The sequence below is a fragment of the Mesoplodon mirus genome, assembly GCF_964341445.2.
Source record: "Mesoplodon mirus genome assembly, chromosome: 4".
NCBI lineage: Eukaryota > Metazoa > Chordata > Mammalia > Artiodactyla > Ziphiidae > Mesoplodon > Mesoplodon mirus.
The window spans coordinates 165889283-165915473 of NC_138979.1; the positions used below are offsets into that span (position 1 = coordinate 165889283).

General features: G+C 37.2%; 1 protein-coding gene across 4 annotated transcripts in view; it reads right to left on the bottom strand.

Annotated features, from left to right (window-relative positions):
* DIO2 (iodothyronine deiodinase 2) overlaps positions 1 to 26191 on the bottom strand; it is a 68621-nt gene that overhangs the window by 7614 nt on the left and 34816 nt on the right. For 3 of the 4 annotated variants that reach the window (XM_082616794.1, XM_082616793.1, XM_082616796.1), the window contains one exon: positions 4103 to 4377. In XM_082616794.1, coding sequence (XP_082472920.1) covers positions 4103 to 4324 — 222 coding nt within the window. In that variant the 5' untranslated portion in view covers positions 4325 to 4377. Of the gene's footprint in view, positions 1 to 4102; positions 4378 to 5251; positions 5539 to 26191 lie in introns of those variants that run through there. The other variant, XM_082616795.1, reaches the window with a different exon arrangement.

Sequence of the window (26191 nt, forward strand, 5' to 3'; positions counted from 1 at the left end):
CATGTGGACTGTGAAATGCAGGGCAAGGGGAAAAAAAAAGAAAGAACCATTCATCAAGTAGAAGCTGGAAATAGAGCATATACTACTAACCTTGTTTTTTTTTCTTTTCCGCAGCCTGAGAAAGGCTTCTGGACAAAATATCACCTAATCTCATGATAGAAAGCAAAGCAGATGATAAAAATGGGGGCAGGTATGTGGCAGAATTATTTTTACACATCCTTTTTGCTGTCCAAAGCCCTGGAATGGCGTTATTAACCATCAGGAAATTTCAAATTCTTTGACATAATGACCAGCCTCCATCAATGTCCTTACAAATGTGGCCAAACAATTATTAAGCAGCATTTTAACCATTTATATTCAAATTGGCCAAATAAATCAGTGTTGAAGGATAAGCTACCTACTCTTTCCTCTGAGTTCAATTCCCTGTTAGCTATTCTCTTGTTGATTTGTAACTTGAAAAATATAGCTCTAAGCTCTATCATTTCCCAGTGTTTTATCCAAGTGATGGACAAGCTCTGGCTGTAGCCTTCTTTGTGTTCTTTTGGGAATGTTTCTTTCTTAAAAGAGCCATTTTCCATTGTAGAAAGGAGTGTCAAAAGGCTGAGGTGAATGAAGAGGAGGAGGAGAATGTTAAAGAGACCCTTTCAAAACCAAAATTATATGTTCAAATGAATACGTTTTCTGTGCCACAGCAATATTGACCATGTAGAAGCTAAACTGCTTGTCAGCATCTATACTGTGTGTTTACTTTTACACTTCATTTAGGTGGGAGCCAGGCTCCCAGACAGAGTAGTTTGTTTACTGGTTGTATTTTTGAGTCTTTGAGCACCAGCACAAGGATGCAGTGTTAGGTGCAATGACACTGACTAGGGAAAACTTAAATAATAAACATCTGTTATACACCTCAATCTCTCACAAAATTCAGTAGATTTTCTTTTTCATCCAAATCTTGCATGGACCTTCCTCTAACCAAACCCAAATTGTCTTTAAAGGCTTCCCTATAAAGTTAATTTTAAATCCCATTCAACATTTTAATGAAGAAGTGTTTTTTGTTTTATTTTGTTCTAATTTGTTTTCATTTCTTTGTTGCCTCTCATAGGAGCCAAACACAGGCACAGCACTTTTACTGCACTTTCTCTAAACAGCTTCCCAAGTATCTGCCATTCAACAAGCGGGAGAATTAGAAATGACATGCCTCATTGTATGGCGTGTGCACCCTCCTCACTCTGGAAAACTCCGCTTCTGGGGGTGGTAGCCTCGAAATAATGCAAGTCAGGATTGTGAAGCACTGTGATGCCGTCTCAAACAGAGACTCCTCCAGTGTGTCTCTAGACAGGGCTACACCCAAAGGCAGTGGCACAGCTGACAGTAGCATTTGGGGAAGTGATTTAATCTGTTTCACAGATTCTGAGTGGCCCTCAAGTGCCACCACAGCCACGAACGCCCTTGCTACACTTGGAGACAGAAGGAGATCTAAACTCAGTGCAAGCTGTGTTCACCATGCTTCCATCCATCACACACCCAGTCCAGCCTTATCTCTGGATATATGGGTTCTTGTGTTGCTTCTTCTCCTGGCAGCTATTATATAAGTCATAAAAGCAAACATAATAATGTCAGTCATGAACTTGGTCACTAATCAAATCAGCAGACAGAAACAATACAGGAGAAGAATACACAAACCATGTGCAAAAAGGAAAACAAATCACTCATCCTTCTCAGCCTCTTAGAGTAGGGATAACGAAATATTGCGACACAATGAAACACTATACATTGGTGAAAAAATAAACAAATGATCAAGTTTATTAGAGGCATTTGTTTCCTTTTCCCTTTTTATTTCAACAAGCTGCTTAATAGGAGAAACGACCTCACTTAGTATTTGTGGGTAACATCACAACCCCCATATTTTATGTGAGAATATACATACATACAGGTAAAATTCTCCAAAGCAGTGACTTTTCTTTTATAGGCAGAAGTCACTTGTCTTTGAAAAAAGTAAGAGTTTAATATGCTGAGACCAAATAACTGACATTGCCATGTTATCTCCTAAGACCTATGAAATACAGGTATAGATGAGGGAACTTCCTAATTCATAACATGCCTGACATACTTGTGTGTGCACACCCCACCCTCCTCCAAATTCTCTACCCCCAGAACAAAATGTGAACATTTCACATTCAGCGTATACATTTGTGGAAATGAAATGATCATCTCAATATTTCCTTCCCACATCTCCCATTCACCCCATGTACATAATATAAAGTGAGTTTTTACTGTTAGAACCTTGAGCATCGTTTTGAACTATTACAAAGAAATTTTCACTTACTAAGAAGAGCTCTTACTATTTTCCTGTCTTTAGGACAACAAATGCCAACCTTCTGCAGGTTGCTCTCAATAACAAAGACATGTACTGTAGGAAAACTTCCCTAATCCACCATGAGTATTTTCTTCTTGAACACTTATTTGATTTTCCATGGAAGGATCCTACTCTGGATCTCTTGCTACTAGAAATTACTTATTTTCCATTCCTGGTGCATAGATTTTTTTTTAAATTTTTATTTTAAATTGGAGTATAGTTGATTAACAATATTGTGCTAGTTTCAGGTGTACAGCAAAATGATTCCGTTACACAAATACGTGTATCTATCCTTTTTCAAATTCTTTTCCCATTTAGGTTATTACAGAGTGTTGAGCAGAGTTCCCTGTGCTGTCCTGTAGGTCCTTGTTGGTTATCTGTTTTAAATATAGCAGTGTGTACATGTCAATCCCAAACTCCCAATCTAACACTTCCCGCCCACCCTACTCCCCTGGTAAGCATAAGTTCCTTCTCTAGACTTATTTTTCTAGTATTTATTTATGGAGGACTCATTCTCCTTCCCCCTCTTATTCTGAGTTTTCCGGCTCTGTTTCTGAGGTACTGCCTGCCTACAGTACACCACTTCACTAGCTCCCATATTCCTCTCAAACTCCTTTCCTGGCATCTCGGACAAGGTCTCTCAATACTGTTAGGGAAAACCAAGAATGTCTGCTTTGATACTAGCTTTTGCCAGATGAGTCAATTCTTCCTAAGCCCAGGGACATTCAGGAGTCCCACGGGCACAGCGGGAGAGAGCAAACTGACAAAGGACCAGTGCCCTTTCCTCTTTGCCCCTTAAGAAGATCTGAGCTGAGGATGCTCCACCATCTCCAAACAGCATGCTTCACTTAGAAACAAAGATCACTCTGGTTTTGAAAGGGCAGCCCCTGGGACGCAGCTTCTGCAGCTAAGTGAGGTGACTGCTCCAGTGTTCCAGGCACGAGTTATAAGAGCTTTGAGATTGCCATGAACTGTAGATTTATCTGCTCTTTCTAAGACAACTTACTTAACTTTTGAGAAACAAAGCAAATGTGGTTTCTCTAACAAAGTCTGGATTTTTGACAGTTCTCAGATCTTTCTTCTTCAAACAGGTATCTAGTAACTCCAGACTCAGTGCCTAATAACTGCTTCAAAAGTTCTAATCCAAATCAAGGTAGAGGATGATGGTGCACACAGGCTTGCTCTCATTAACTCTTACTTCTACCAGAAACGAAGCAGTCACTGTGCTAAATGATACCTGCTGTTATTACTTTGTTAAATCTTGCCAGCTCCCTGAGAGTTTGGGTGGTGTTTTCTTTTTTTCTTGCTTTTTAATGCCTACCCATTGAACTGTCTTTCCTAATGCACCTCACATAGCCTTTCATCAAGCAAAAAATGCCAGTTCATGACAAGAGCAGAATAAAGGCAGCGGTCTGCCCTCCCCCAACACTTCCTGACTTTTCTCAAAGTTATTCTACAGACACCAATACCTTCCACTCCAAAGTCACAGCAAGCCATTAACGACCCTCCTTAGGAAGACTCCTTCCTCAGGTCACACAGAGTCACTGTGACTTAATACCTGTCATCCCCAGATCTACTGTGTGTGACAGGTGTAGAGAGTAGACACAGGAGCGCCCTTGAGCATAACCGCTAGGCCCCCAAATAGGGCTGCGCCGTTCTCACCCCAGTGCTCCTGCTGGCCCCCGGCGCCCCACATCCCAGCCCCTACCCCAGCCGCCCTGCGGAGAAGCCCCTCTCGGCGCAGCTCACCTGTTTGTAGGCATCGAGAAGGAAGCTCTTCCAGATGCAGCGCATCCCCTCTGAGGTCAGCATGCGCCTCCACTCCCCGCGAGTGGACTTGGAGCGGCTCAGCAACAGCACCACGTGCTTGAGGAGAACGACCGAGTCATAGAGCGCCAGGAAGAGGCAGTTGGAGAAAAAAACTGGCAGAATCTGCAGTGTGATCAGCAAGTCTACGCTGAGGATGCCCATCTTCTCTGCCTCCTGGGTCAGTTGCCTTGTGCGCTCTGGTTCCCCTTCACCCTCTTATTTAAAAGGGGGGTGGTGATTGAGGGGGTGGGGGAGGGGAGGGGGGAGGGTGGGGGTGGGGGGAGAGGGAGAAAAATTAAATTAAAAGGAAGCCCAAGTTGTCTCCTTTTTCAAAGAAGCAGAAATGGCAAGACCAAGTCCAGTCTCTCCAGCCCAGCAGCTGGAGTGTGCCCATCAATTCATTCAATTCGGAGCTGCTGCTTTTTTTTTTTTTTTTTCAGGATTTAAGATGTTAAAAAAAAAAAAAAAACTGGCGTACCCGTCCCTAATCCAGTTACCCCTCTCAGAGTCGGTTAAAGACAGGCAGTTCTACTTTCATTTCCAAGCACCTATGAGACTGTGGCAGAGATTGCAAAATTTTCTTTAGCTTTTCATTGTCTCTATGTTCAGAAACGTAGCCTGTTTCTTTCTAGAAGTGCCAGAGTTTTTAAAATGTGCTTTAAGGGTAGTTTTTTCCCTTCTTTACTCCGTTTACACACACTTTCTGTTCTCCTTCTCCCAGCCTGTCTCACTCTCTCCCTTCCTCAGGAGCGACTGACTTCTCTCTTTTTCCTCACTCCCTCTGGCTTTTCCTTCGTACTATCTGTCTGTGGTGCAAAGTGCCTCTCTCTGCAGCCCAGTGAGTCTCCCTGAAGCCTTTTATACATTCCCTGGCTAATTGCTGCAATAGAGAAATGAAAGCCTAATCTTGGTAAAGATCTTGACGTCATTGAGAAAGAGGGCTTTACTTTGGCCAGGACTGCAGTGAATAGAAAAGCAAAACTCGGCAACTTTTTTTTTTTTTTTTTTTTTTTTTAGGAGGTGGGGTGGGGGGCAGACGGACAGTGGAATTTTGCTTTGTGATTTAAAGAGAGAGAAAAATATTAATACCTTTGAGGGTTTTCAGGCAATGCTCCCAAACTTTAGGGAAAGTTACTTAATACAATGTGTAGATTGACAGGGAAACTCTCTCTCCTCTGATTATTATTATTGTTATTATTTATTTATAAGGGGTTTGGGAAAGAAAGGATCCTGCAAGGCAAGTAGAAAATAGGAAGATTAATCATAGATGGTCTCTGTTCTATTTCTTGGAAGATGTGAATGCTTACCTTCCATCTTTACGCCTATATACTATGACTGTCTCCCTTCAGATCTGTGACCTCAGCTCTTTAAATATTTTTGAGTCATAACCTTATTTAAGAAAATCCAAAGTGAATTGTGAGGTGGAAAACTTTTAAACTCTTTGAGTACCACCACAGCACTTTTCTAAAGCTTCTTGTTGAAAATTAGTACAAGTTTTCTTTTTAGTTTTACTGAAGCTTCCAATGCAAAAAAAAAAAAAAAAGAAAATCTTCTAGACATGAAAGTAGCTGGGTGCCCAGACCTTCTTTTAGTGCCATTTTGCCTATATGGAGATTAAATAAAATTTTTATTAAGTGGCATTAAGCAGAAATATATTCTTTATAAGAGAACTCTTTAATTTCTGCAATTGCCCTGCTTCTGTTAACCTAGCTCCTAAGAGACGTGACACTTCAAGGAACCTTCTTTTTGCTTGAAAAAAAAAATTAATTAAATTTGTAGGTGGTTAAGAGCAGACTTTGAATTGGCTCAAGAGTCACACTGACCATTGCTCAGTGGCTTGCCTCTCCCACTAGTCTCCAAAACTGACAGGTCCTTAGGCAGACAATGCTTTGGCAGAATGCCATGACCCCCATCTCATTCTAGTTTTCCTTCCTCACTTACCTAACAGATCACCTCTAGGAATTATGTTTTCTTGGAAGAAGGAGTGGTGAGTACAGACATTGAGGTGGAGATATAGAATGTAAATTGAAAATGAATTAGCCGACTTCTTCATGTTCACGGAGCTCCCATTAAGCATGAGTTAAGCAGTGGGTGCAAATACATGGACAGTACATTTCTATGTTTTGTCCCTGTGGTTAAAACCTGCAAGATCAGAGAACTAATTTAAAAGCCTAGAGTAGGGGTCATTAATTGGTGGGCCCATGGGCCAAATTCTGCATGCATATGCATTTTATTTGCTTGGCACAGTGCTTTCTGCCTTTAATAAAATAATTGAGTGAGAGTGCCTTTCGGTTCCGAGAGACCAGAGTTTCCTGTCTGCTTTGTTCGTTGCTATCTCTCAGCAGTTAGAACCATGCCTGGCACGTAGTGAGTGCAAGGAAGGTGTCCTGAATGGATAAATGGGCCAGGCATGCATTGCTCCACACTAGGGGCGCCATTCACATACCATATGTTGTGACCATGACTGGGGTACCCCAGAATTGTGTGCATCCTGGTGGACTTGGGTGGGGCCCTCCCCATTGACACAACCCTCACCATTCCCTATTGTCCTAAAAACCTGATTCCTTCATTTTTATCATCAGTTTAGCCCATGACAAGTTTTGGATTTGCATCCCACGGACTAAATTTTTAGAGAAGACTTCAAAGCCTAGAAAAATGAACATAAGCCACATAGAAAAATATTTTTCCTATGACTAGCATACATTGTTAGCAAAGGATATTATTTGTATACGTAATATATATTTACTCCATTCATTCTCACAATCTTCTCCTTGTGGGAAAAAAAAAGGGACAAAAAAGGGAGGTGGCAACATGGTATTTTAACTGGTATAGATGGGAAAGCTACGGTGCCAGACAGAGTGCCAGCCAACAATGACAGAAGAAGGTGTGGACTCAGGAAATGACACTTCCACTCACCGCCCAAGCCTTAAAATCTCACCCCTTCTCAGACATTCATTTTGCCCTGTTTGAATTAAACCAGTGCTCCTTTAAGGTAGAGATTTCTTGGCAGCTATAAACCAATTCTCCCTCACTTGTCACTTGCTTTCAATGAGAGGCGTATGTTTGGAAATGGCAAGACAAGGAGGAGGATTGGTAGAGAATCAGAAAAAAATGCCTTCTTTTTAAATGCAAAGTTCAAGGCACGTGCAGACTACAAATGGTTATAAATCAAAATTTTTTTCTTTTTACAAAGTCAGAAGTGTTTGAGAGGGTTTTTTTTTTCAAAAAAAAAAGAAGAACAAATTGGCAGATAGCCAATCTGATTGTGACATTTCTCAGATTTCTTCTGTCATTTTCTTTAAATGAATGAATAAATAAATCACAAAACCGAGAGCCTTTCTTTTACTTGTTAGACAGTCTGTCCAATCTAGAAATTACATTTCTCCAAAGCTATTTCTCTTTTTATACATGGTTCACAACTGCTTGTTCACAACTGCTTGTTCTAATTAATAATATTTAGCACTTTGATCTTCAAGTAATTTTATATCAATTAAGTAACAAAAACAACCCATAAAGTGACAGAGTATGATTTGTCCCATCATGTAAATGAGAGAAAGTAGATCATCAAGGTTGTAAAGTCAGAGCTGGTGTTGGGATATTTTCCCCAACTCTAAACCTCGATGCTTTTCCTATATGACTATTTTATTGGTCCTGGTCGTAACCTCAGAGAATGAAAACCCTTGCCCAAAGGATATCTGGTATTTCACATTTGTTTAATATTGCCCCAATTCAAGCTCCTGGTTCCATCTGAAAGGCTTGGATATCTTCTTGGTCATGTAAGTGTTCTCAGCAATCAACACTGTAATGAGTTAAATGCAAACCAATGTGTGGTATGTTAGTTGAATTTCCCCATACAATGCTGTACACAGGTTTTAAGTTCCAAAGAGAGGTAGCCTAGAGAAAAATGCTTTAGGCTTTTTAATAAGAACAGAACCAATGTAAAACTTTAATTTTTTTCCCTTTTCATAGTTTGAGAGCAGCAGGTCCTACCATAGTGTCCTTCCGTTTGGAAAAACAAGCATATGAGTGATAAGGCTTCCTTTGGTCCACTTTTTGACTCTTAAATTGAGATTAAGAAAATGAAGTTGGATAACCTGAAAGCACACCTGGAGATTTCAAGGATGGAAGCTACCACTACTCTTGCCTTATTGTTATCTGAAGGCAGCAAAGGGCATTCAAGAACACTATGGAATTCATGCTGTGGATTTTCAAGTGGTCTTAGTTTCATAAAATTTTATTCCTTCCAATTCAAGTGATTTTCTAAATATAATTTTTAAATGGAGATTAAATTTTACTTTAATAAAAACTTGTCTAATAAATATATTATAAATCCAGTAATGTCTGGTCAGGACAGGTGCATTGATTCTGGATTTGGGAATATGACTGCCATACATATAACCTCCTACCCCCCAAAATAGTGCACCTCTTACCAGAGAAGGAAATCACAAACTGCACAACCTCCCATCTCTAGTGACCCCTGACTGTGCTGAGAGTGAGTTATAATGAAGGGTTCACACCACAACTACTGAATCACTCAAAATTCCCTGTGGGCCCATCCATTCTACAAACACAGCCATGTTCCCTGCCCTGTGATGAAAGGAGAAGCTCAATGGATAAAATAGACAACCTCAGAGTAAACTCTGACACACCTTGAGCAAAGCAACTTAGGACTGGGGTCGGGAAGGCGGACGCTCTGGGAGGTATGAGAATTCTATCCCAACAGCCCAGCCATGTCTTAGGTCCCTTTGCAAGCCCTGGCAGAGAGCGCAGTCTGAGGTGTTAATGCATTCTTCCCTCAGGAACTGCAGCTGCTCTTTTTTCTTCCAGGCCACCTACTGGCAAAACAGAGAAGGAAAAGAAAAAGGAAAACACAGGAGGAGGGGAAAGCAGAAATGGAGAGAAGGAAGATGAGGAGGGTGGAGAGGAGAAAGAGGAATGTAGAAAAAAGGAGAAAATTCGATGAATTGCCTGCAGAGGCTGCCAGCCAGAGAGCCAATTAACGCCAATTGTGGCAATGCTTTCTGTGAGGAAGACAGCTGTCCAGAAACTGGATGGATGCCAGCACCTCGTTTCACAGTGGCCAGTGTACAGCTGTTAGGAGACAACAGCTTTCATTTGCTATTGACCTGATCTAGGTCTAAAGTGATGGCCAGTCCCCAACTCACTTGGTCAAACCTCTTTAGGTGCTATGAGGCTCTCTGAGTGTTAGTTTTGAGACTAGTTTATTAACCTCTAGAGACAGCAGGGTTGGATGGAGGGTAGTGGAATAGATGAGAAGAACACTCTGTAAAGTTATACATGGTGAATTCCTTCAGGACACAAAGCCCTCAGAAGGAACAAATTGAACTCACCCTCTCTTTTCCAAAAATTTGACTCAACATCCTCATTCTCCCTAAATCCTTGACCCAATGCAATAGACCAAAAGAAACAAGGGAACATAATCAAAATCAGTCATCATTTTTGGAACAACTTTTCCTCTACTTTGTTTCATTCCACAGCTCATAGGAAACCACCAGATGATATTAAGTTTTAAAATAAAGTAGGTCATACTTTATAAATGGTTTTATAGTAGCTTTTAAAAAAATCCCTTATATATCACCACACTCATACGCTGAGTACATGAACACAGAGCATGACAAAATGTATTAACATACATGCCAGTTCATGCCATTCCAGAAGTAATAATGTAGCTTGTTCCCACTGAGAGCAAAGGATGCCACACCACCTCTCTTAAGAATCAGTAGATACTAATGCACAGAGGAAATATTCTATTCCAAGCTCAGTGGAGATGGAGAAGCTAATAGAATTAACTGTAGCATGAAAAATCCATGTTTGATATGGGGGTAAGATACCTTCAATGAGGATGACTGTACAATGAGATATGTTACCAAGGGAAGTTATGGAAATGTTATCAGTGGACCTATTCTCAAGGTAGAGAGGGAAGCCCATAAGATAATCTCTCAAAAGCTTTCAAGCCTCTGGTGCTATTAAGATACTAGTTAAGAATAAGTTAATATATAACACATACATAAAACCGTCCAACTGGGCTAATGGCAGAATACCATAATCATAAATTATTGCTCCATGTCCATTTTAATTTTGAAAACTAATTTTTTGTACAATTAAGTGAATCCTTATGCTTTTCTAAGGGAGTAGATGAGATGAGAAGACATCTCCTTAGATGTCTTCTAATGAGAAAATATAAGACATGAAATTCAAATCTATTTTTAAAATTCAGCCTCATTTATTAGATGGACCCTGGTATCTTTTATCAAGATACAACTACTTAGCTAAATGATTATTTTAAAAATAGTTGTATACAAATTCCTGAATAGTCTTATTTTGTTTTCTGAGGGGAATTTTCTATCATGTTTTGAGGACTCAACATCTGCCTTCCCAAAATAGAAACAATACTCTTTATGATTGTTGTATTAGTAACGAGCTAAATGATACACAAATCTAAGACCTCAGATTCCTCAGAGCATAATCTCTTTTGCTTCCTGGTAAATGTTAAATAACACCAGCTTACTCAGAAAATTGGCATTCACCTCCTATCAAGAGATGTCTTGTTCTGACAATCATCAGACTCAAACTATTTCTGGGGCCATACAGGTCCATATGACCAAAAGCAAACCTCTGAACTGATTTCTCTACCTATAAAATGGAGCTAAAGATGGCTTCCCACATTTATCTCAGGTTGGTGGCTGAGATAGTCATAACATACTCATGCTTTTAAGAGACTTAGTCTTTTTTAAAAAATGCTCAAAATAAAAAGCAATCTTGGATGATGTTTATTCAGCCCTGCCAATGTCAATAGATTCCCTCTAATAAAAACTTCTTTGGATAAAAAAAAGTTCCTGGCAGGTCAGATCTGATTTTAGTATTAATTACCAACCTGCTCTACCTGAATTTAAGGAAACTTTGGTTACTTAGTGGAAAACAGGAAAGACTACCTGTAATTGGGGATGTTAGAAATGGGCAAATTTTGCCTAAAGAATGATAATAATCGACCTGAATCTTTGCCCAAACTCAAAGCTGAACTGAACCTGCTCGAGAGCCATCTAGAAAAGCATGAACTTAACGATAAATTATTCACCACGTCACACTCCTGCACCTTCCATGATTCTAGGGAGAATAGAAAGAAAAGCTACCCAAATACTTCTGATCCTAGAAAACAATTGTTCTCCTAAGTTTCCTGGACCAGAATTGGATAGATAAACGTTCAATAACAAAGGAGGAAAACCACTGACATTTTAGTGGATAATGTGCTTGTCAAATTGAAGGCTTAACAAAAGTCAATGGCTGCCAATATGTGTGGTACTATTTTGTTTTATTCATCCTACATAGAAACACGTCCCTACTATCCAGAACTGTGGTCTCAAAAGAGCTATCAAAGCTATTTGTTTTTTTGTGTGACAAAAGGACTCTTCCAGAAGGAATTAGTAGGCTTTGCATGTTGGGAGGAGACAGGAGGCAAAGCAAAAAGATGGAAGACAGAGCTGGATTTAGGAGAATAAATGTAATAAATATTGGGGGGGGGCAGTGCATAATCAATAGCATTTGATTCCTTGATCACAACAGATGCTAAATATTGGGAAAAATAGAGAAACATAAAGAATATAGAGGTTCAAGGAAAGGATGTGAAATTGGAAGTCAGTGGGCAAAATACTTTGTTTTTCTATATGCAGCCCCCAGCGAAAGGATATGGGAAATGGGAGAAAGGGGATAGGAAAAAGTCAAAGACATTTGCTTACCTTGTGCAATTAGCTCAAGTTCACTCAAATGATTAGCCACGATGACATTTATTCAGTTAGCCATCCTCTTAAAACAAACGTTTACTGAAACCTACAAAGAGCTAGTCATTGTGCTGGGCATTGAAAAGGATCCCTGGGTCGCAATCAAATTCAGAGTCCAGTAGGGGGAGACAGATATGTAAACCAAAGACGGCAACTCAACATTCTAGGGGCTATAATAGAATTGCAGCATACTGTATGGTATAAAGGAAAAATTAGCCAATTCTATGTGGGATAAGAGTCAAGGAAGAGTTCATGAAGAATATACACAGGCCCCACTAAATATAGTTCTGCAAAATCTAATTTAGAGATGTGGCCTTTGTTAATGGAACAAGCTTTAAACAATGTTTTCATATACATCCATGTTTGTAATATTTTATCATTAATCTCTACTACAGGGACTTACATAGTATTTTTTGACTCTGAAACATAAGTTGTTTAGGAATCAATAACCTTCTCTTGGTAAACAATAAAGCTGTTATAGCTATACATAATGAAAAAAGTTTGCTTAGAACTTTGTTTTGACAGATCCTATCAGTAACAAAAAGAAACAGGGACCTGCGTATATCCTTTGATTTTCAATTGACAGGAAGTTACTTCGTACAACTTCAATCTTAACATCTTAATGTTATGGATATACCATGGAAGCTGGGAAGCACTTCTTGGTGGTGCTGTTCACATCTAGTTAAAGAATACCTCAGTGACAGGGATAGCAGTGACCAGAATAATTCCAGTTCTCCATGATCACACTTACATGATTTCAAGGCATTCAGTTCATTTTTAGGTTCTCCAAGTACCTCACCAGGGAAGCTAATAAAGCACACTAAGCTTCCAAATTAGTGACTATTGAACAATGTAGGCTTTAAACTGCTACAGGGAAAAATGGGTCCAGTAACTCAGAATGACTTTAATCCAAATTTTCAGTCTTTCTGTTCTTTTCGGTCTATAGCTTAGAGTACCTCTCTTGATTCTTTATTTGTGATTTTTATTACCTTTGACCTCTCATGACAAATCACCCTGACAGTGTACAGAAAGCAGGGTTAGAAACATTGAGGATGTTTACTTGCTGGGAAAATTTATGAGCTAGTTCAACAATGATGTGGAAATCAAGATTTTATGGAAATAGGATATATTTGTGAAATGCAGAACCTGTGGTATAGGTGCACAATGAGCATTCTTATTTCCATATTTAGAGTATAAACACCTGCTGGGAAATAGTTAAATCCTGGGATTTGAAAACAGTGTTTATTATGGGAAAATTCAAACACATGCAAATGTAGAGTGATAAGAATAAGGAACTCTCATGTACCCATCAGCCAGCTTCAACAAATATGAACTCATGACCAATCTTGTTTCATTTCCACCCACTTTCCTGCTTCCCATGTAATTATGAAGGACGTTCCAGTCAAGATTTTTGATTCTCCCAAAACAACTACAATGTTTTTTTGACTACAGAAAGCATCATATAAATTAGCTAGCTAACTGGTATTCTCTTGTCTCTATCTTTTTAATCACTGACACATCTGTCAAGCCACTAAGGAAGAAATGGAAAATAGACATTCCTCCCCATTATTTCTGAGCTTAAATCCAATCTTTCATCTGAGTACTCTTGTGCTACAGTGATGGGTGTTGTAAAAAAAAATGCATACATACATTGATAATAAAACGATAACATTTTTCATAAGTTATTGAACCACAGTCATTTCCTTTTTTCATTCATTTTTGATTGTATGCAGTACACATGCTGACTCAGAGTGAGACTGCATTTTACGTTACAAGGTGGTCTCAGTTTACTCATTTGCATCCACCCCCAAATGCAAGGTATGACATGAAATTGCCTATTAGGTCATAAGAATCTGACAATTCTGACAGAACAAAAGCTTATGATAAGAATTCATGGAGGTGATCAATGACAAGCTAATGTGTTTCTTGACATGAAATTTCTAATAGTGAAACTTCATTGATACAAGAAAATAAAAAAATAATATAAAAACAAACATCACATGAATATAAAATTTAACTTCTTTGTGAAACCCATAATAATAGGTCTGTATGCCTAATTCCCTAAAGTTATTCTTCCTTGAATCATCAAACATTCCCTAAACAGAATAATCTCTTCCATTAGAGATCTGGCATCTTCTCAGCTACTTAGAATTCCAGAACAACCCCCAGCCCCAAAAGTGATGAATAGATGCTTTGTAGGGTTTTATGGAAAATATAATACCTTTCTATTTTATACCATATAATACCATATTATTGATCACTAAGAAGAAGATGGAGGGGACGAGGGGAGAAGGACATGCATCTATTTGAGTCTCTGTATTTTCTCCTACAGGAAGTATAAAATTTTACCTGATGCTATTCCAGAATAGTGTATTTGCATATGCATGTACATTAAATTTTGTAGGTGTGCTTTGCTATATTGGAAAACATATTCAAATAATAAATCTCAATAAATGAAAATGAGTTTCTTTTCCTACAGTACATAAAAATGCCAGGGTAATCTGCTTTCCATGCTCAGACACCAAAGAGCTAAACATTGAGTGATATCCAACTTTATGAGACACATAAAAATGAAATAAAAATGAGTAAGAAGATAAACATTAAAGAGATAAACACTGTCAAACAGAAATGATTACAAAGTTTGTAACAATCTGCATTTTTCATTGTTTTCTATTTACCTAGTTTCCTCACTATGCATTTCTTTTGCTCATTTCCCTTCTTTTAATAATGTATGTTCCCATAATCACTGATACTAAAGAAAAGGATGTGAAACAGGACTTAGTTTATATTTATCTGGAGAAATATAAGTAACTTGAAAATACAAAATTTTCCCTATATACTTGAATGTTTCATCTAGCCACTTTCATTTAATAGCGCTGGAAAATTGAGCTCCTTTTTAACAGGGGTAGTTTGCTTTGTACTATATGAAACCACCATATTCAACATTTCTTGACCTACAAAAACAGCAATTTCATATTGTTTAACCTAATAGTATTTCAAATAGCAAAAAGTCTACAGATTGCCATTTCTCTTGAGCTACATATGGTATTTATTGGTGAAATGCACAGAAAAAAATGAAAGTATTGTTTCCATTGGTGTACCCTTGACATTATTGAAATTTTATTTTTTAAATCATAACATATTAATAATAAAAAACAAATTAATATTGTTTTTTAGTCTGGTGAGTCAATGATTCTGTCATTGGCCTAATGTAGCCCCTGGAAGAAATTACACCCTACCAATTAGTGTGTTCAGTAGACATAGCAGTTCCTTCTTCAAAATTATGACACCTAAAATGTATGTGAGAACACAGAATGTCACTATTTATAAGACCTAGTAAAACCTTTGACTAGAAAAGGTTTTGTAGACAATATGTTGCTTTGTTATTAACAAATTAGATGTGCTTATTATTCTATAGTAATAATGGGGTGTGGTGTGGGGAAGGACAGTCTAAAGTTTTGGAAGTAGAAAAGTCAACCTGAATGAAGACTGATGTTAAAAAGTCAAGTTACATAACGATGGTACTCAGTTTAGCAAGAAGGGGTTTCTGTTACAAGCTAATTTTACGTATGTCCATAAAAAGTTGAAAAGGTAACTCAGATATTTTAAGTATAGAATAATTTCTTCTCTGATCATATAGTTCATGTCTGCTACTCCGAAGGTATTAGTATTAATGGGAACTTTTGTAAGACTTGATTTCTGAGTTACCATCTCAATTTGGGGGTTAACTTAGTCTGTCCCTATTGTAGACAAAGTTCAATAAGCTCCACAAAGCAGACCAAATACATTCTTTAGACACCAAGTCACTACTTTACTTCTATGACGTACCTTCATTAAATTTGTCAAACAAAATAAAGTAACAGTAAAGAAATGTGGATTATATAATAGACTACCAAGTAAGTACCCAATTATCATCTCACTTAATCCTTCTTTTATGATAATGATGATATCAACACAAACAGCACCAACAAGTAATGACAGCTGACACGTATTGAGACTTCATATGTACTACTCACTCTTCTAAATGCTTTAATTGTATTAAGTCATTTAATCTTTATAACAATCTTACTGGCCTAAATACCATTATTAGGCTCACTTTGTAAGTGAGAAAACCAAGGCTCAGGGGAGGGGTAAAGCAAATTGCCAAAGGTCACAGTCTCTGAATTACAAAACCCTAATGCTAGAAGGGCTCATGAAGCACTCCATCAGTTTATCCCTCAATTTGTGTGGTAGACTAAAAAAAAAAGAAATAAACCCAAAAACCAACCAAACAAAAACCTCCCCCACAAATGATATTAAGTCCTAATCCCTGGAACTCATAAATGTTAACTTATTTGGATAAAAGGTCTTTGCAGATGTGATTATGTTGAGGATTTTGAGATGAGAGATGGAGAAATTATCCTGGAATATCCAGGTGGGCCCTAAGTGCCATCTCATGCACCCTTTTAAAACAGAGGCAGAGGGAGATTTCACACACGAAAAGGTAATGAGAAAACAGAGCAAAAATAGATTTGAAGATGCCAGCCTTACAGATTAGAATGATGTGGTCACAAGCCAAGGGATGTTGACTACAAGAGGAAAAGAAAGGATTCTTCTCTAGAGCCTCCAGAGGGAGCATAACCCTACCCACACATTGATTTTGACCCAGTGATACTGATTTCATACTCTGGCCTCCAGAACTGTGAGAAAATAAATTTCTATTGGTTAAAGCCAATTAATTTGTGGTAATCCATTATGGCAACTGTAGAGAACTAATACAGGCTGAAATTAGAATGGTTATACTGTTGAACATAAGTTAAATGTTCCTGTTTTTAAAAACTCTAAAGAGATTTAAACTTTTTCCTTCAGTAACACACTGCAACATTGGACCATCTCACTCTTGGAAATAATTATTTCTAATTTATAAATCATCTACTTCCTTTTGCTCTGCCTTCTATAGGAAGAGATAATAGTTTATTTTTGTCCTTTATGATAGTCCTCCATACTCTAAGTGACTTCACATCACTGTTAAATTTCATAGGATAAATAATTCTCATTTATTTAGTCTCTTTATTACAGGACCAATTTCTGGTGTTAGGATTATCTTTCTAGTTTTCCTCTGAAGTCCCACTATAGTTGCAAAACTCAGAAATGGTTCCAGATTTCCAATAAACTAGATTTTTTTCAAGATCTAAGCATAATGAAGAGAGCTATGGAATGGGGTGCGTGTAGCTGTGTGATTTTCAGAATTAATAATGGATCTTCAACTTATAAATACTTACATTAATTTAGTCAAAATTCCTCTAACATTAACAGTGATTATTTATTCTACAGGCATTTCTATCAATTCCACAAATTGCTTCTAGTCATCCAAACAGACTGTCAAAAAATTGTTAGATAATACCATCTGTGATTTCTATACTGAGAATTTAATCTATAAGGTAGTATAACAAATTGAAACAACATATATTTACTTAGTGATGGTAGACAAGATTTTTGCATAACAGAAAATACAGGGGACATCATGACCTCTAGTCAATTTATGAAAATTATAAAATTACAGATACACTTACTTGTCCTAAGCTCTGGAAGGCTTTACACCAACCTGACTGATTACTCTAAAACCACATCTAGATTACTCTGTGATAGGATGGCCAACACAGGTGAAGCTATCTGCACATCTACCAGATGCTAGTCGCACCACCTCACCTGAGCCCCCAATCAAAAATCTCTCCAATACTGTCAAACGTTCCCTGAGGAACAGAATCAATTCTCATTGAAAATACTGATTTAGAGCAAGCATAAATAATAATGAATATAACCAATTGCTGAAATGGGATAATTTAAGAAACAAAGAGTGGAGCTAATGCCTCTTTTACATTGGTCTTGATTTAAAGGAAATCATAAAAGTCGTAAGGCAGGCCAACAAGGACCCCCTGGAACACAAAAGATAGACTTCTTTAAAAGAACAGTTGAGAGTTCATTTATTTTTTAAATTTTTTTGAGTTTATTTTTTAATCAGACAATTTTGTGACTGATCTCTAGCCTCCAAAACAGCTTGCTCCTGTTCCATATCTCTTCGACATGTCTTAATTTAGTTTTCTGAGAATGAGGATTTTAAAGCCAATCCTTGATTGACATGGATTACACTGACATTCAGGGCAGGTGTGCATCCAGAGCAGTTCTATTCATATATGTATCTAGAGCACACAAAGGCAATGTTCCTGTGTTAGATATTAACAGTTTCATTAACTTAAGTGGCCAACAGGCCTATTTTTAATTCCCTGGGTGATTTAAAAGTGGAGGTAAGGAGAAAAGGATTTAGTAAAAGGCCAACTGAGATGCTTTCCCCCTGTTTCACCCCCAAATGGGATCTCTGTTCTTTCTACAGCAGAAAAAATAAAACTAAGTGATATTAGTCAAAAGACTCCCAATAGCAATAAGGTAGCATCATCTTTAAGAGAAATAGAAACTTATAGAGCAGATTTTCAGCCCTTTACTTTCCAAATAATAGAATAAATATGTAAGCACATAGAATCTTAAATTCATCAATAAAAGATTCTTGTAAATGTTTGTAGAAATGACACCATCTGAGTTGCTAGAACTCTAAGAAGCTTCTACTTGCACTGTGATTTCTCTCTCTTTTTTTTTTTTTTTGCGATATGCGGGCCTCTCACTGCTGTGGCCTCTCCCGCCGCGGAGCACAGGCTCCGGACACGCAGGCTCCATGGCCATGGCTCGTGGGCCCAGCCGCTCCGCAGCATGTGGGATCTTCCCGGACCGGGGCACGAACCCGCGTCCCCTGCATCGGCAGGCGGACCCCCAACCACTGTGCCACCAGGGAAGCCCGTGATTTCTCTTTAAATCATGTAATTTTAAAAAAATAAATTTCTTTCATTATTTATTTTTTGACTGCGTTGGGTTTTCATTGATGCACGCGGGCTTTCTCTAATTGCGGTGAGTGGGGGCTACTCTTCGTTGCGGTGTGTGGGCTTCTCATTGTGGTGGCTTCTCTCGTTACAGAGCACTGGCTCTAGGTGCGCAGGCTTCAGTAGTTGTGGCACATGGGCTCAGTAGCTGTGGCTCACGGGATCTAGAGCACAGGCTCAGTAGTTGTGGCACATAGGCTTAGTTGCTCCACGGCATGTGGGATTTTCCCAGACCAGGGCTTGAACCCGTGTCCCCTGCACTGGCAGGCGAATTCTTAACCACTGTGCCACCAGGGAAATCCCAAATCATGTAATTTAAAAAAAAGTAATAGCAGGGGTTACATGATACTCTCTACACATCTATTCTATTTGCATTAGGGTCAAAAAATTTCAACTCTGCTTTCAGAATTAAATAATCCTCACAACCCAAAAGATAGTCTATTACAGCCTTCCTCCTATTACCAGGTGAGGGTGAAGCTTAATAGCTGGCTTTCATTTCTAATACCTTCAGCCAGCAATACATTTCTGCCCATCCTACAAAAATAATGCATGTACAAACAAATATGGGCATGTGTTTATTGTTATTATTTTTAATCAGGCATCATTTGTGAGAGTATATAGGCAACGTTGTTGGAACCTTCCTGTTCCTGGCATCACAGCCACTCCCTTCCAAGGAAAAGGACACAAGCCCTGCCCCAATTCTTGTACCAGCAAGTCAAGGGCTTCTGCTGAGGATCTCTTCCACAGTCATGCAAAAATGAGTACAAGCTCTGTAGACTGAAAGTAGATGGGGCCAGTTCTTGTTGCATTCCTGCCCCTCCTTCTGATTAAGTGTTTTGCTCTTTTGATTGAGGAAGTTTCAGTGGGTGAGGAAGTTACCCTTGAATTGTCATCCCTTAGGAGGAAGCTGACAGTGTTAATAGTTCAAGCATGGGTTGATTGATGAGATTGTCACAGCCTGAGAGGCTGACAATCTTTGTCACTGTCAGGATCAGTTAAGAAGTTTCACCTGCCAAATGTAGGTCTTCCTCCCCTTCCTCCTATACTGCCCAAAAAAGAGACAGGAGCACTACTGTTACTAAAAATAGAAGTCTCATGTGATTTGAGTTTTGTTGACTTTGTAGATCCAAGGACTTTGGCTCACAAATTGGAAGAATTCTCCACCAATTTTTCTTAGTCGATAATGTTGCATAAGGGAGAATACAGGGGTAAATCAGGTTTTATGAGGCCTGAAGTTTCTATAACTTGGGAAGGCCCTCTTTAAAAAAAAATACGTAGTTACAAATACAAAAAATTGGGTACAAAAATGAGTAGCTATTCAGAATGTTGAAAAGACATCACAACAAATTACAAATTTTAAAAGGCTGAGAAATACCACAAACATCACAAAATTCAGAAAAATAGCATGGTATTCTTTACTAATTAACTACCTGATACATTTCTTACATTTTGTGACTATTTTTTTTATCACCTCTTCATAATACATCAATACTATCATACATTTTTCTATAAAGAATAAAAGATAATAGTCTTTTCTGTAAATCTCCAAATAGGAATAAAATTTCTTCTTATTATTGATTGTTCAGAAAATTTTCTTTCAGCTTTACAACCCATTAAGGTTAATGTAAAGTTTTAGGAGGAATGTCAAATTTTCTATTATATGAGAGTTGTAAGACTAGAATTTCCAGTGATGAGTTTTTGATTTTATACATTTCCAACCTTATTTTTCCTTCAAAACCACATCCTCTAGTCCTGTGGTCCTCTACCTTGTTGTCATAGTATCAGTTGATTTGTCATGGAGGGCAGCATTCTTAGGAGCAATCCCACATCAGGAAAGCTAGCAATAACTTAGTGATGCACAGGTGACTGCAAGTAACATAAACAGGTCCCATTAAACCTGAATTAAATTCATTACTACTAAAAATGTCTGCTACTGTCCAACACCACCAAACATAAGAAGTATAAAAGAATAAAAGTCAGGATGTAAAGAGACAGTTGTTTTAATCAATTGTGGTTAAAATACCTCCCTTGTGTAAATTTTGCAAAAATATATCACTATGTAAACACACTGCAAGTGAAGGGCCTGAGGCTTAGCTTCATTAACATACCATAATGTAAATAGAACTGTAAAGGCTGTACCCTCTGTCCACACATTCTCATCTCTCCCTTGCTTTTCCTCACATACTTTGCAACCGCTTATACCACAAAATGACTGGCAAGAAAGTTATTTATATAGCTTCCATCAAGTAAATTTGTAATGCTAGAATGATATATTAATTATAAAAGGAAGATACCATGAGGACCTAACCACACATTTATCAAACACACAGGATCTCAGGAATAGGGAAAAACAAAGATATAGACACAAAGTAGTTGAAGAAATAAGTACACAAAGACAACTTCATTCTGTATACATTTATTTAACTACAGGTATTATGTACGTGTCGCTCCAAGTATTGTACTCTATGTTAGAGATAAAAATATGATGACAATTTGGACCTTGCCCTCTGAGGGGTCCTCATCATGTGTGAAAGATATTCCTACTTAAAAATGCATGAAATCATGAAAAAAAAAACCTACAAGAAAAGATAGGTAAATATCTCTTTTGGAGGATGAACAGTTAAAGCAAATAATGGAAGAAAACACAAAGGAAAATATATAAATTTAAGTATATTACACTTAAATACAACTCTGCTTACAAACTACTGTCAACCAAATTAATATCAACCAACATATTTATTGCAAAAGGAGACTAAATATAACTTCTCTATAGAGTTATTTAAATTAATTGAGAAAATTTCTATCAATCCAGTAGAAAAATAGGCAATAGAGATGAATAGACAACGTAAGAAAAAAATGTGACCAAAAAAATATGAACATATATTTAAAAGAAATAGTAATGAAAGAAATATAAATTAAATCAATTCATGATATTATTTTTCACTTATAAAATTACAAGTGTTTTTTAAGACAGAAATTAATCCTAGTGAGGGTATGTTAAGATAGCAACTCTGATATATTGTTAATAACAATGTCAATTGGTATAAATATTGTAGTAGATTGAATCATGGACCCAAAGATATCTAGGTCAGAAATGCACAATTGTTTCTATTTTCAAAACTATCCTAAGAAATAATCAAAGACAAATACCATATGATATAACTTATATGTGGAATCTAAAATATGACACAAATGAACTTATCTAGGAAACAGAAACAAACTCACAGACATAGAGAACAGACTTGTGGTTGTCAAGGGGTAGGGGGTTAGGGGAGGGAAGGACTGGGAGTTTGGGATCAACAGATGCAAACTACTATATATATACGTATATAATGCATGTCTTTTCCCTTGTCAGGTAGACAGGGTGACAAGCAGACCATTTTGAAGTAATTAGGAATTGAGCTGGGTGAGAGTTGGGTTGCCACTTTAAACAAAGGTGTGAGCTATTCTGTGTTCCTAATAAACCTCTCCACCTTGCAGAACTTTGACTTCTAAGTGTTGAGACACAGAAATAGTGTTTACTGAGTATTTTAGCCCAGTCTCCTTACTGTACAACCTTAGACAAGAATCCTGTGGAGAAAAATGCTGGGGAATAAACAGCTATGCATTTAAGACTCATCCAGTTTCCAAGTAGCTATGCCATCACTCTGTTAAAAGCTCCTGATTTCTTTTTCCCTCAGCAATGTCTGCCTGTCTGTTTTGAAACCTCAGCCTATGATCAGACTTGATAAAAGCCCCCAGAGAGAAAGATGTTTGCCAAATTTGCCCATCTAGAAGGTCTCTTCAATCTCTGGAAACTGATTCCTCTAGACCACTACACAATTATCTAATGACTTTTATATATAATTTATATATAATATATAGTTTTTAATTCATTCGGATTTTTCTAGTTGTTCAGAAGAAGCAATGTTCTGCCAGTACCTTATATATCTTAAAGGAAAGTAGAAGTTCTATAGCTATAAAATAATTTAGTTCAATTAAATTTTTTTCCATTTAGGAAACTCCATACATAGATGACTTTATAGATAAATTATACTAAATATTTAAGGAAGCAGTAATGCCAATCTTAAAAAAAACTCTTCAAAGAATAATAATAATAATAAAAAAAACACTCTCCAACTCATTTTTTGGAGGCAGCATAACCTTAATATCAAACCTTACAAGAAAGGTAACTTATGACCCACTCTGTAATAATTATAATTGCAAAATAAAAAATATGTATAAATGAACTATTTGCAAACACCAAAAGAATAATACCTCCCAACCAATTGTGTTTATTTCAGCAATGTGAGGTTTATCATTTGAAAACTTATCAATATAACTTCCTACATTAATTGAAAAAGGAATAAAATCATATGACTACCTCATATATGAAATGAGAAAATATATGCAAAGAAAATATTTAATAAAATTCAACAACAATGCATAATAAAAGCTCATTGTAAACTAGGAATAGAAGAAAAAAAACTTCTTTAATCTGATAAAAAGTTATTTTAAAAAATTATAGCAGGGGCTTCCCTGGTGGCTCAGTGGTTGAGAGTCCACCTGCCAATGCAGGGGACACGGGTTCGTGTCCCAGTCTGGGGAGATCCCACATGCCGCGGAGCAGCTAGGCCCGTGAGCCATGGCCACTGAGCCTGCGCATCCGGAGCCTGTGCTCCGTGGCGGGAGAGGCCACAGCAGTGAGAGGCCCGTGTACCGCAAAAAAAATAATAATAATAAAAAAAATTACAGCAAACACCCTACATAATAGTGACATATTGAAAACTTTCTCTCTGCTATCAGTAACAAAAGAAGGCTTCCCACTGTCACCAATTTTATAAAGATGTATGAGAAGTAACAAAGAAGAAAAAAACTGATAGGACTGTGTACATAGAAAATCAAAAAGAACCTACAGATTGAGTACAAAGTCAGTATATAAAAATCAGTGGTATTTTTCTAATCATCAAGGAATAGAAAATGAAAGTTTATGTGATACCATCTACAATGCATTCAGATACATTACATTTCTAGGAAGTAACCTAAGGAAATATGTAAAGCATTTCCACATAGAAAAATAGGAAACATTATGGAAAAAAATAAGCAGTATCCAAATGAGGAGCCACCAAATATTTCTGTAAAGGATCTGATAATAAATATTTTAGCCTTTACATTCTAGATGGTCTCTGTCACAACTACCCAACTCTACACTGTAATGCCAATTCAGAAATAGATAATAGGTGAACAAATGGGTGCGGCTGTGTGCCAATAAAACTTTATTTTCAAAAACAGGCAGAGGACTGTATTTAGTCCATGGGTTGTAGTTCACTACTTCCTGATTTAAATAATCAGAGGAATAAATATATTAATATTTAATGAAAATATAATAAAGATATGTATTCTCCTTAAACTGATCTTTACATTTAAATCTCTCACAGTCAAAATTCAGGAAGTTGAGTTTTGTCGTCATTGCTGTTGTTGTTGTTATTTTGTTGTGGGTTTTTGGTAGACATTGGCAAACTAATTCTAAAATAAAGTAAAAACTTAAAGGGCAAAAGTTTGCCAAGACACTCTTGAAGAACAGAATTAAACTACTTTAACAGATGTTGAGACATTTTAAAACTCCAGTAATTAAGAGAGCATGGTATTGCAAACAAGGTATATGCCTAGATCAACAGAATGTAATAGATAGTCCATTAACACCCTTACATATAAATAAAATTGGTTCATGACAAAGGTGGCAATGCAAAACACTGGAGGAACGATGGTCATTCCAATCAATTATTCTGGGTCTAGATATTGTAAAAGAAAATATTCCTCATATTATATAGAAAAATCAATAAGTGTACTGTAGATCCAAATGTGAAAGATAAAACAATGAAGCTTCCAGAAGAAACCATTGGGAGAATATCTTCAGTACTTCGAGGTAAAGAAATTTCTTAACTAGGACACATAAGGCACTAATGCTAAACAAAAAGACATTAGAATTAAGAAATTCTATTAAAGGATACTTTAAGGGAGCAAAAATGTAAGTCACTGATTGGGAGAAGATATTGTAGAGACTTAGTACACAAAAGAAGGCATCAGAATGAAAAAATGCTCAACGTTATGACACATCAGGAAAATGTAAACCAAAACCACAAGAAGATATATCAGCATATACCAGCTGGGGTGGCTAAAATAAGACTGGTAATACTAAGTGTTGCTGAGAATGTGGGACACACAAAAGCCTCATACATTGCTGGTGGGTTCTAAAAGTTGAATATATATATATGTCCTATTAACCAATTCCATTTTAAGGCATATTTGAAAGAGAAATGTACACATACAAAAGAATGTTCATAACAGCACTATTTGTGATAATCTCATACTGGAAACAACTCAAATGCTAATCAACACTAGAGTGAATAAATAATTGTGGCATATTCATTCAATGGACTCTTGCACAATAATGAAAATGAATAAACCACTGTCCCACATATAATGTGGGTATATATCACAAACATAACATGGAACAAAATAATTTGCCAGCCACAAAAGAATACATATTATTTCACTTAAATAGATGTTTAACAAACAAGTAAAACAAACTATAATATTCTAAGTCAGAATAGAAATGTTTGAAGATGGGGAGAAGATAGCCATAGAAAGAGCATAGGAGGGTCATCTAGGGGTTTGCAATAATCTGTATCCTAACATGGGTGATAGTTACATAGATATTTACTTTTGTGACTATTATTTTAGCTATACATATTCACATTACGTTAAAACTTTTGCTTATTCAGGTAAGTGAATAGTGTTTATGTTTCTCTAATGCACAGAACAAAGACTAGAAGAATAAACTCCAATATAACAATGCTCATTTCTGGATGCTGAGGTTATAGATTATTTATTTTAATTTTTATTTGGATCATCACACTATTAATTTTCCTCCTTTTTATTTTTTTTAATTTTATTTTTTATGTTTTTTCTTTATAACAAAGTGAATCAGCTATACATATACATATATCCCCATATATCCTCCCTCTTACATCTCCCTCCCACCCTCCCTATCCCACCCCTCTAGGTGGTCACAAAGCACTGAGCTGATCTCCCTCTGCTATGCAGCAGCTTCCCACTAGCTATCTATTTTGGTAGTATACATAAGTCCATGCCACTCTTTCACTTCGTCACAACTTACCTTTCCCCCTCCCCATGTCCTTGGGTCCATTCTCTACATCTGTGTCTTTATTCCTGTCCTCCCCCTAGGTTTCTTCATAACCATTTTATTTTCTTTACATTCCATATATATGTGTTAGCATATGGTATTTGTTTCTCTCTTTCTGACTTACTTGACTCTGAATGAC